This window comes from Manacus candei, unplaced genomic scaffold, assembly GCF_025592945.1.
Source record: "Manacus candei isolate 608988 ecotype Guabito, Panama unplaced genomic scaffold, ASM2559294v1 h1tg000018l, whole genome shotgun sequence".
Classification (NCBI taxonomy): Eukaryota; Metazoa; Chordata; class Aves; order Passeriformes; family Pipridae; genus Manacus; species Manacus candei.
Genome location: NW_026138066.1, coordinates 16,061,081 through 16,073,256, shown reverse-complemented (window position 1 = coordinate 16,073,256; position 12,176 = coordinate 16,061,081). Strand labels below are relative to the sequence as shown.

Here is a 12,176-nt window from a genome sequence, read left to right as displayed (position 1 = left end):
GCTAGTTCCTAGGTGTTCAAAATTATGATATTTAGTGCAACACAAGATCATTTCTGAGAAGGTATCAGGAAGTTAAAGTACTTCAAGTTTTTATGCCTTTTATAAAAAGAGATGCTTTGAAGAAGAGTAAGTATTTAACATTCCTAAGATGGCTTTAAACAAAGTTTTCTTTCTCCCCTACAATTAGATGCTGTTTCTGGAAGTCATTACAAGCTGGTAGCAGATTCTTAGTTTAGTAACCTATTGTTCCAGCTCACATCAAGCTTGTAAATGCCAAGATCACTTAACGTGAACCTGAATGTTGCTTGAACCAATAGAGTAACACAGTACTTGTAAGTTCAGGGTGTAATTTGTCATAACAATGTTTGTAAAAACTAACTTTAACACTACTTATACATTTGGCAAAACCTGTCTTGACATACGTCCAAAGAACTAACTAAAAGTGGAATTGAAATACCCAGGATTTTGTTTTGGACCTGTTAACAATTGCAAATAAACCAATGTAAAGGCACACCGACCACACTGGAATTTTATTAGTCAGAGTGCCAACATACTAGGTACTCCTGTTAGCTGTGGAGTACTAAATGAGGTGGAATGGTGATACCTAAGCTGTAATCACAGCTGTACCATGTAGATACACAATTAACATTTGCTTTCTACTCAGGGCAGTATTCACAGTAGGTATAAATTAAATGGAACTGGATGACAGCACAAGCCAAACTGTTTTGCTTTCTCATAGCAGGCCACAAACTCAGCTCTAAACAAGTTTGCTGGTCCACAGATTGCACAGATGTTTAAGCAGTTTAAGAGGCCTGCATATCAGCTCGCTCTGCGGTCTCAGGCATTGCACCTTATGGTACATTTAGTTAAATAAACGTATATTAAGATCTCAAAACATAGTCTTTTAAAAGACCTCAGAGCTCTTACAGTTATTTCAGAGCAAAGAAAGGTTAGTTTCACTCAGAGGGCAGAAGCACTGACACAGGCCTTTTATCTGCCATGCCTACATCTTTGCACAAAGTCATTTATACAGTCACTCTGGGAGTTAAACAGATCCAGCTATAGCACTGCATTGCCTCTTTACATAAACAAAGATAAGAGAAACTTGTCTGAAAAGCTTAATATCATTTTAATTGTTCTTTACATGCACTTCAAGCCAAAGATATCTTCATTTTTTTAAAAACTGGTTGTGAAGACTAGTTATGTATATTTCCTACTCGTTCAATATACTTTTGATATGAGGATTTCTCAACAGCTACTAAGCAAAAATAAAGCCAGCAGGTGTTTCTCTATGGACTAAGTAAATCAAAGTTTGAATACTTTAAATTATGCTTTTACTTAATTCAGCAATCCACCTTAAGCGACCTCACATTCCAACATTTAGTTTAACTTTGCCAGTGGAAGATTCCTAGGCAGTCTACAAGTTTCTCCAACTGACTGGAGACCCTCCTTTTTACTCACTGCAGCAAAGTTTTGTCGACCACTTGAGCCATCCATCTACCCACCCCATATAAAAACAACAGCCTCATCTCTTAAAAATAACAGCCTCATCTCTTGCATTTAAGCTTTAAAGTAATCTACCACCAGAAATCCCAAGGCCTCTTAAAGTGCTTGAGACTACTCCAATACTTAGTTTCAGTTACAGTAATACTGTGCATAGTTGGGTGCACCACACCTATTAGTGCTCAGAGTTACTTAGGGAGACAACCAGGTTTTCTGCCAGAACCACCACCACCAGTGGACACAAGATTCCACTCAGCTTCAGTGTAAAGATGAATCAAAGTGAAACACCTCAATCCCATTTGGTTACCCAGTGCTGCATGTTACATACTCTCTTGATCTCGTGTTCAACCTTCGCTTTGCGGTCTCGCCTCTAGGCACAAGAACATCCATTTTTTCAGTTATGCCAAGTTTACTGACAAGATATAAACTTAATCATTTGCTGTGATTATTACAGAATGTAATAATTGTGATTCCTGCTTTCTTGCACAAAGGTAGTAGTGCTGACAACATTGTATACAGAGAATTGCTCAAGTCCCCATATTGTATTCCTGAAGGCTAACTTTAAATTAACACTTCTCTTAATAACATAAGATGGCAGATAAAGCAGAGTTATCCATTTTTACAGTTGTCAGAATTGTTGCTACCCAAGCACATGTGAGAAGGAAGGTAATGTGACCAGCCTCCTCAGCTGAAAGCCGTGCAATGGCTTCATTATACATTCTAAAGCTGTGCTATTGTTAGACTCCCCAGGACAGCAGTATGATTCATGCATTCATCTGGAAATACATATTTAAGCCCCTGTACAGTTGGTATTGCTTGATCTAGACATTAGATCTCTCTTGAATCAGCAGCTACTTTAATCAAAAGTCTAAAAATTACTGAAGTGCTATTTGCATGCAGCCACAAAGTATTTGATCCCTGGATGAGTCATACCTGCTTTGTACTGCTAACAGTGGACAGAGCCAACAGCTACAGATGAACCAAGTTAATTCTTCTGTCTTGTGCATAAAGCACTTATTCAAGGCTCAAACACTGTGTTGACATAAAAACCAAAGTAGACCATCTTGCTATTCAAGTATAAACTTTAACTGCCAGAATTATTCACCCCCAAGAAAGAATGAAAAGGGAGTTTAAGTACAGGCCTACAAAATGCACCTTATAAACGCTCTGCTAATAGGTAGCTTTATTCCAATACACTAGTGTCAAAAGCTTAGGACAGGTAATACTACATATGCCAACTCACTTCTTTGGGTTCCATATCAAACTTCTTTGGCCCCATCTGCTCCTTTGGCCCAACACTTGCAGCTCCCCAGGACTTCGGAGCGTTCTGTAACTGTGGTGGTGACACTTGCTGCTGCCTGCCAGCTTTTTCCCAAGCCTCTTGAGTCTCCTGCTTCTTTTGTTCTGGCTCCTCCCTAAAATGTGCAGCCCAAGCCTTCACAGGCTCCTGCTTCTTTTGCTCTGGCTCTTCCCTAACAGGCATTTCCCATGTTTTCACAGGCTCTGGCTTCTTTTGTTCTGGTTGCTCCCTAGTTTGGGTTACCCAAGGTTTTGGAGATTCCCGCTTTTCTTCTGGTTCTTCCTTAACTTTGGTTACCCAAGGTTTTGGGGACTCTTGCTTTTTCTGTTCCTGCTCTTCCCTAACTTTTGTTACCCATGGCTTAGGTGATGCCTGTTTCTTCTGGTCCTGCTCTTCCCTAACCTTTGCTACCCAGGGTTTGGGAGACTCCTGCTCCTCTCGGCCACGTGCTACCCAGGCCTTTGGTGTTTCTTGCTTCTTCTGTTTTTCCTCCTCAACATGGGTCTCCCAGGGCTTTGCAGACTCACACTTCTGTTCCTCCTCTTTAACACGAGCTTCCCAAGGCTTTGGAGAATCTGGTCTTTTTAGTTCTTGCTGTCTAACACGAGCTTCCCAAGGCTTTAAGGCCTCTTGATTTTGCTTCTGTTCCTTCTCTTCAGTATCAACAAGCATTTCCCAGGACTTTGGAGGTTCTTGCTTTCTAGCACACTCAGCTTCCCAAGATTTGGGCTCTTCTGTCTTCTTCTTGACAGAGTATTCTGCTTCAGGCAAATAACGCCTGTTGAGAAACTATATAGACCAGAGAAACTTAATGGCTCCCAAGAACACATTTTGCTACTACAGTTCAGGTCAGTTAAATTAGGTCACTCAGCTACTGAAAACTGCTGACTAAAAGCAGAGCCCAGACAGTCTAAGCACTAGTCATAGAAACTGTGTGGACAGCCATGGCTTTATCCTACCACACTGCAGACTAGTTTTGCTTGGCATGCCACAGAGAAACAGGAAACAGTCCTGAACAGCACAAGTAAAACCCACTAGAGCTGAGTGAATCTCCTGCCCTTATCCTCAGTGCTACCTGGTGTTCCTAGGCAGTGACAATATCAAGTTCAACCGCAACTTTTTACAGAAGTTAACTCTCCTCCTAAGCATCTAAAATGCCATGGTACTGTATTAGCAAACATTGTGCTAAGCTTAGCAGTGCCATCTCCCCCCAAATATAACACCCAGTAACCAAGTATAACCTTCATTCTTAATGGAGTTATAATACTAAAAAAAGTCAGATTCTCAGATTAAGTACCACTGGACTTCAACTGCAGGCTGTGATCAGCATCAGTAAGTCTGAGAGTTTAATGATGTCCTGAAGTTTTTCTGAGTTATCACTTTGTCATGAATAGGAAGTAAATATATGAAGTGAATAATGTACAAGGCTCACTGGCTGAGATATTTTTTTCTGACAAGGCACCAGAAGAGTCAGATAACTGTTAACAGTAAGTTACAAAAACTCATTCTAGAGTACACCCTCTAGTGGGATACCTGGGAAACAGGGATTCAGCATTTTAAGAACCAGTATTTACACTTAGAAAAGGACACCCCTCCCCACCTTTTGAACCTAATGGTTTTTATGCTACTAACAGTCAAAGCTTGAGCACAGGAGTCTGAAGAGCTGCTGAAACAGGTCTACACACCCCTGTGCACACGACCCTGTCTTGGAATCCCTACTTTTCTGACAAATCAGGGCAAAACCCCCATCATTCTCAACCCTACCGATATCAAGCCTACTGCAATCAGCTTAGCTTTTACAGACAGCTTTAGTAGATGTGTATTTTCTCTATTCCACAGTACACAAAAGATCTGTGTGTTTCCACTCTAAAGGCTTTGTTTTATTCAGGAAAGTGCCAGAGCATTAAAGTACTATACTGCTTCATGTAATCCTGCTCCATTTATCCCAAAATACCCCAGATGCCATAAATTTGAGGTTAGAAATGGAAATGCAACTAAGTCTTTAATGCTTCCTACATAAAGCAACACCTAGGTTGCTGTTCAGACTCCCTTTTTAAGTTTAAAAAAGAGCTGCAGAAGTGCAACTTTGTGTCTGATAAATCACAATACTAAAGGAAAGCAATTAGTAGTGGAGTATCTTACCTCCTGTGGCTGTATTTCAGACTTCATAAGTTCCATAATGGATTCTAGAGAAAGGATGTTAATTTGTTTCAACTGATCAAACGCAGAAAGGCAGACCAAACAGTAGCAACTCTTTAATTCTATTTAAATAGTAGTGCCAATTGCTAAGCTCAATTTGTCATCCAACATGCTATTTTTACACAAGCTTTTATTTTCTGATTAGGTTTTACATTTGCAAAAGTTCAGAGTTAAGCAAGAAACATTTTGTAGTATTCATAATTTGGTTATTGTAATATGTAATATTCCCTACACCAGACAGTTCCCACACCTTTAACATGGAGAGCTGCTCAGAAGGTAAAAAACATTCTATAACTGAGTTAATCTTTTTCTACATTATTAGCCAGTATAGGGCTGCAAGACTTGTAGGTTCCATTTCAGTTACTACATTGCAAGCAAGCTACAGCATCAAGCCATGCAAAGTTAATGCTCAGTTCAAGTCTTTCCCAGCAATGATACAAAAATTGAACCCTTTAATATTCCACCTGGTTCCTTGACAGACTCTCCTTTTGACATCTGTCTCGTTTTCTGAGAGTTTCTATTTACTTCTTCTTCCAATTCTTTTACTGGCACAGTGGTACGAGGAGTTGGAATACTTTCAAAGTAGCCAGAGTCTATAAGTTTGGATAACAGGTCCTTCATGTGTTTATCTAAAGAATAAAAATCCATGAAGTTAAAATAGGAAAATCCAAAATTAAGGGGTATTCAAGATTACAGACTAAGACTTCCTTCTTCCTCCCTGTATATGAATTGCAACTTCTCCAAGTTTACACATCTTACCCAGTTATAGCAATAAAACATTTTCGTAAAGAAAAGTATTTGTTAGAGTGCTTAATATATTACTGTTGAAAGCATCTTTTCAATCCAGAGGTAAGACTGCATCTTGTGTTTAAATGCACACAAGATAAACACTGAGCCACCTGGTCTCACATGCTTAGAAAGGGATTTGTTTACCATGAACAAACTAGCCAGCATTGATACTAAAATCATGTGCAGACTGCAATGTAGGTAAAGCTAAACATTCACTGTGGAACTGCCCTACAAGACCCTTTTCCCAGTAACAGGACAGTAAGTCTCAGAAGGAAAAGTTAAGAATTGCAGAAACAAGCAGGAAGAATGCAAGAGACTCTTTCAAACTGAAATTAATCCTCAAGTTTGAAAAGAGTTAAAGCTGACATGGTTGAACAAAAGCTTAGCTGTGTACTCTGAGAAGCTCTCTCCAGTTTTCTCCTCTCTGCAAACAAGAGACAGCAGCTTAGAGCAAGACCTCAGAAAGAACAGTGATACTGGAAATTGTTTAGGAGGAGCTAGAGACAGGACAGCCTTGAGAACAAGAAGAATATTCAGTGAAAGATCACTCCTACCAGTGATAACCAAACAAACAAGAATTGTGGCTAGAATTTAACATGATTATAAAAAAATTGTCTCCCAAGGCAATGAATGCTAATAAGATGACCTAACAGCTTTATCTGAAGTCTAGCTTGCACACAGAAGGACACAAGACTGCCATTAAAGGGATAGAGATACTGATAAAATAATGACAGAAGTTGTTTAGATGATAGACAAAACAAAGGTTTGGAGTCCAAGGCAACTATCTATTCATGTCAGTAGACACAAGGTTAAAGTTACCAGCCTGTAGCAATGCAAGGGAAGTTTGCAGTTCCTCCAGAAGTACATGGAAAGAGTTAACACTTAGCTGTTAGTTCAGCTACTTGCATATGGAAGTTAGACAGGGCACACCAGTGCTCTGGTCTAACAGCTTCAGCATTTTCAGTGACAAGTGAAAGATTCCTGCAACACAGCCATTACAGGATTGGAGTAAGTGGGATAAGCAAGGTTTGTTTGCAATAGGAAAGACATTCCAACTCAAGTAAGGAGAGTTTCCTCATAAGCAAGCAAGTTGTAAATAGGAACAGAAAAGAATGTGCATATTGGCTTACAACCAGAGGTTTAGGAAGTATGGCACAAATGGAAGATATGTAGTCCCACAGATTTTGCTGTGCTTGGAAGGTGAGGACACTATGCAGGTACAAAGTAAGACTGCACTGTGCATGATCAGAGATCACAGTAAGTCACTAATGGAACTATCTTTCTCTAGTGTGGTATATTCTGCACTGTAGGTAGACAACAGGTATGAGTCTAGAATTCCTACAAATAAGGGCAAATCTTCAATGCTGTGGGACCTTCAGCCTGGGGCCAATGAAGCACACATCAGCATGCTCAACTAAGCCTTTCATGGCTGGGAACTATTCCAAACTTAACCCATTTGCACATAGCTATACAAAAAGCTTTCCACTGTTCTGCAAGGTATTCACACATCAGCTTTTCAATTACTACCATAACTATTCCTCAAAAGGATGCTAGTACATTGGTTAGAAGTCTTGACCTGGAAAAAGCAAGTATGCTGTATTGCTATTGATCTGTACTTAAAAAAAACCAGAACTTAAAACAGCAGTTCATCCTTGGATAGTAGTTACACATAGCACTTGGAAGTGTTTCATTTGGTAGCCTTCCATGTATATTCACTAGTTTTAAGATGTTTTAACAAGCACACAAATTTCAGATGTTTCAGTTATTTCTCTAGATGAGACACTCACATGTTGTTCCAACTACAGGTTTCTCGCTTCCTTCTAGAAGGTCCCAGAAGTAGAGAGATGATTGTTCCATCTGGTCTTCAACACTAAAACAAGTGACAAGTTTCACCAGGTAGAATCATAGCCAAGATCAAGTGCTGCAGCATCCCAATAGCCCAAGTTCAGCCCTCCAAACCAAGGCTGCATACACAGAGCAAATACTAAGCCCTGAAATCACTGAAAGCAATTATAATGTATCTGTCCATGTGATTTAACCTAGCAAACAGAAATGCTTTAGTTGGTCATTACACAGATCTCAGCACTATCCCACAAGATATCCCACCCATATAGCTGGACTTCATTCCAAGCCAGGGAAACAACTGCTGTTTAATCAGCTGGTCACCTTGTTTATTGGACAAACATGTACAGAGGTAACCACCAGCAGCTCCTGTCACTCTCAATAACTAGTAGTTACTTAGAAACTTGTCATAGGTCCATGATCCACACCCTCCAGATAATGGAATTTGAAGTCCAACATAATGAAACACAGCATCCCAAAAGAAAGGATTAAGCTTCCTGTGGAAGCATAATATGGTGAGAGTAATCCAGAAATTAAGTTATTTCACTAGAATGAGAGATTCCTGTTGTGAAGCGTTTTATAAGTGCTGTTCTTTAGAAGTTAACTTAAGCAAAGATTAGGCAAAGATTAGTGTATGACAAGTGATTAGAACTTTTAGGAACTTAAGAGTTAGTCCATATTCAAACATGACTTAACCATGAAGTGTTTCAACTTACCACCTAATAACTACTTATTCCATGTTCAAATACAATTCTTTCTACACGACCTTAAAAACAGACAGGCTGTCATGCTAGGCATGAGCCATCATAGTACGAGAGCAGTGCCACATTAGCCCTGACACACACTACCTCTGTTGACAACCTGTTAACATGTATGACACTTAGTGAAGAGGTATCAAAAACTTGAGGCAATTTTTTAAAACCACTTTAAAGTTAATAGCAAGAGAGCCTCGGGAGCAACACTTTATTCCAAAGGAATGTAAAGAAGCACATGTGGATCATCATGGGCAGTAAATTCAAAACTGTTCTATGTTCCAAGCACTTTTCTCACTTCATGAACAGTGAGATCTCAAGGCAGCAGCACGCCACCAGCCTCCCTGTTTAGGATGGTGTTGGACTATCTCCCCGCAGTGCCACAGCGTGACATGAGATGGCAAAAATTTGCCTGCAACTTGCACCTGAGGCTGTAATTACTACAGTTTTCCTTTAATGCTCAGAGTGAGGTAAATCTGTTACATTCCTAATCTCAGACTAAAGCAAGGGTGCTGAATAGAATTTTAATTAGTGTTCCAAAACACAGTATTTAAAGACATGGTAGTGTCAAACAGAGGACATTTACTGTAATGAATGAAGCATACTAATTAGACAAAAGCCCTGAACTTACCTCAGGTTCTCATTTCTTTCTGGACACGTCAGTTTTGCAAATCTTATGAGGTAGTCTAGTTCTTTAGAAGGCAAGTATATTGCACCATTCACACCACCTTTGAAATCTTTCTGAACGTGCTCTTGAGTGAAGTTCTGCAGCACGTACTGGACTTGAAGGATTGTACGCAGTTTCTTCTTCTCTGCTTCAAGCTTCAACAGACTCTCTCTCCGCTGAGCCTTCTTCTGTGCTTTCAGCAGCTGTTTTAATACACAAATTCAACAATTAAACACAACACTTTAGTAACAGGAATCCAGGATAAAACATTGAGTTCTACTATTGATCATCCTACACTGGGCAAAATAACTATTAATTTTGGTTAGGTAACAGAACCTCCTAGCCCTCTTCAGATAGCCAGGATCTTTCAAGCTCCTCCTTTGGAATAGTTCCCCATCTATCTACTAATTCTTTTAGTCAAACTGGATACTGGTAGCTTCACTTGTGATATGCCTTTATGATATCTAGATCCTGATTATGTCTACTAGTTGTTTTACTGTAACAGCTTTTAAAGGAATTGGTAGAATTGATAACAATGCACAAATTCAGGTCTAGTTGACTTTTAACATTTAGCACAAAATTGGAGATGCAGACATTGCCTCAAGTTTCTCCTAGTAAGACAACTGCTCTTTATTTTTACATACTCCAGTTTGATACAGTAGAATCTTAGTCACTTTTATTTTTGTTGGCAGAAGACTGAAACACTCATTAGGTAAGCAACAACACAAGTCCCAGAACATACACAGTGCTCATGCAGTCGAGAAGTTTCTCATCATGTGCTAGTAGAACTATCCAGCAGAAGCTATCCAAGTAACTGCAGAATTCCAAATGTTTCAATATGGGGCAAGATTTATGAAAGTTTTGTTTCCTAGAACACACTGTAAAGGCTACAAGGATGCTGTTGCCAGAAAGACCTCTAGTGTTCCAGGAATGGCTATTGGCTGTAGAATCCATACCAGCAGAAGCAGAGCCAAGTTAAAAACAAAGTGAGTTACCCTTTAAATACAGCATAAGTTCAAGAACAAACATGAACAGGTAGAAGCTAATGCTGGACTACTAAAAACACCTGCACACAGATACACTGGGTCACAATCCTTTATTTCTGATATTTTTATGGGCAGCTACACAAAGGAAAGCAATAGGAAGCAATCCAAGTTTTAACATTCAGTACAGCAGTTTCTATACTCAACATAGAATGACAGAGGGAACCTAGAGCAATAACACTATTGAAAAGGCTCTTAAATTTCTGCTCACATAGTGCTTTGAGAGATTTACCACACTACCTGGAATTACTACATATACTATATACACACAAGACACACTCTAGCAAAACTGTTTCAGTATCAGTAAACACAGAGACAAGCCATTTTACCAGTCCTTCAGCATTCTGTAGGAGGCAGAGAAATAATGCCAGAGCAGTGACTAATCATGTTTAGCATCCCCACCACTACCCTGGATCAAATTTTTCCACAAGGGTAGTATTTGCTTGAGCCAAGAGACTGATTTCTCCAAAGATAAAACACGTACATAAAAATAATGCAGGTAGTGCTTTAAACCCTGAATAAAGACCTTATTCATGTGGCTTGCCATAATTAGAGAAAACTACAGCAATTGAAGTAGCAAACTCCACAAGTTTTAGTTGAATTTTACTGAGAAACACTTCTTAAGGAAACCAAAGTGATTTAACCTCAGCACTTTCCCTCAATGCAAACATTATTCACTTTGGAAGTGATCTTGAGACATTGTCTAGCCCAGCCTCCAGAATAAAGGCTCCACTGAATCAAAACTAGATTGCTTGGAGCTTTGTTCAGTCAGGTCTTGAAGAGATCCAAGGACAGATTTTACTACTTCTCTAGGCAGGCTGCTTTAGTGCTCAATTATCCTCAGAGTATCCATTTCCTCCTACCTGGCTGGAACCTACTATTTCAAGTGGTGATCATTCCTTCTCCTACCACATCTCAGCAAAATCCTGGCTGCACCCTTTCAGTATTTGGTATCTGAAGGCTAATACTCCCCCTCCTGTCAAGCCTTCACTTTACCAGACCCAGCAAGCCCAGTACTTCCAGGTTCTCCTCAGAGGTCTCATTTTCCAGGCCCCAGCCATTCAGGGGCCCACCACTGGACTCACTGAAGCTTTTCTATAGCCTTTGTCTACCAAGTGACCAGAATCAGACACAACTGGTCAACAAGTACCAAATAATCACTTCACATTAATCTCCTGGTCTCAGTCTATGTCTAGGCTTCAGTGATCCAAGGGTGATCCATTCACTTTGCCTGCAGTCCCCAGGGACCCACATGTCCCACCCAGTAGAGCTGCTTCCCCAGCAGTCTGCACCCGTGCAGGGGATGAGTTAGTGGTACAAATCCAAGTAAACTGGAATCATCTCAAAAGCAGCTGAGCTCCAGTGACTCAGTTTACTTAAGCACAAGCTCTTATAGGGGCATGCAGTGAATTACTACATTATGGAGGGGTACACAAAACTGTCCACACTTTTCTGCTCCAAGACAGGAACTTCCTAGTATTGTGTGCACTGGCATACAACAGTAGCCATTAGAAAAGTAGCACAAATCTTGCAGTTACCTCCTGGCAATACAGGAAAGAGTATTTATACTTACATCTTGGCTAAGTCCTGAAAAAGTCTTCTGAAGCTCCTTGGCAAATTCCAAGTTATGTACTACTTCATCATATTTCTCTACTGCCTCCTACAAAGGAACAGATAAAAATGTATTTTTTCATGCTTAAAATTACTGGCTGCAGCTCAGTTTCCTGGTATTTAAATTCTCACTGTGAACCAGCCATTTAGTGTGTACTTCTCTGAAATTGTAACTTTACAATACTATGTCTGTAGCTGGTACTTTAACTATAATTGCAAGTATCACTGACCCATAGCTATCTGAAAAGTGCAGCAGAAAGCCAGCTCCCACCACCAGACAGATATCCTACAAGCTTGCCTGCATTAGACTTTCCAGGCAACATCTTTTACAATACTTGGTATACTAATGTTGACACAAGAAAGCCTGGATACAAGTTAGTTTTTTGGGGTTTTTTGGGGTTTTTTTTTGTTTTTTTTTTTTTTTGTTTTTGTTTTTTTTTTTTTTTGTTTTGTTTGGGTTTTTTTTGGGG

The 12,176-nt window shown here is 39.7% G+C and overlaps 1 protein-coding gene across 5 annotated transcripts in view; it reads right to left on the bottom strand.

The window, feature by feature from the left end:
• The window catches only part of CAPRIN2 (caprin family member 2), a 34,137-nt gene that overhangs the window by 15,746 nt on the left and 6,215 nt on the right, over positions 1-12,176 (bottom strand). For 4 of the 5 annotated variants that reach the window (XM_051784524.1, XM_051784527.1, XM_051784525.1 and 1 more), the window contains 6 exons: positions 11,669-11,755; positions 9,017-9,255; positions 7,579-7,661; positions 5,467-5,631; positions 4,946-4,989; positions 2,747-3,592 (listed from right to left, as the gene is read on the bottom strand). In XM_051784524.1, the coding sequence (XP_051640484.1) occupies positions 2,747-3,592; positions 4,946-4,989; positions 5,467-5,631; positions 7,579-7,661; positions 9,017-9,255; positions 11,669-11,755 (1,464 nt within the window). The remainder of the gene's footprint in view (positions 1-2,746; positions 3,593-4,945; positions 4,990-5,466; positions 5,632-7,578; positions 7,662-9,016; positions 9,256-11,668; positions 11,756-12,176) is intronic. The other variant, XM_051784528.1, reaches the window with a different exon arrangement.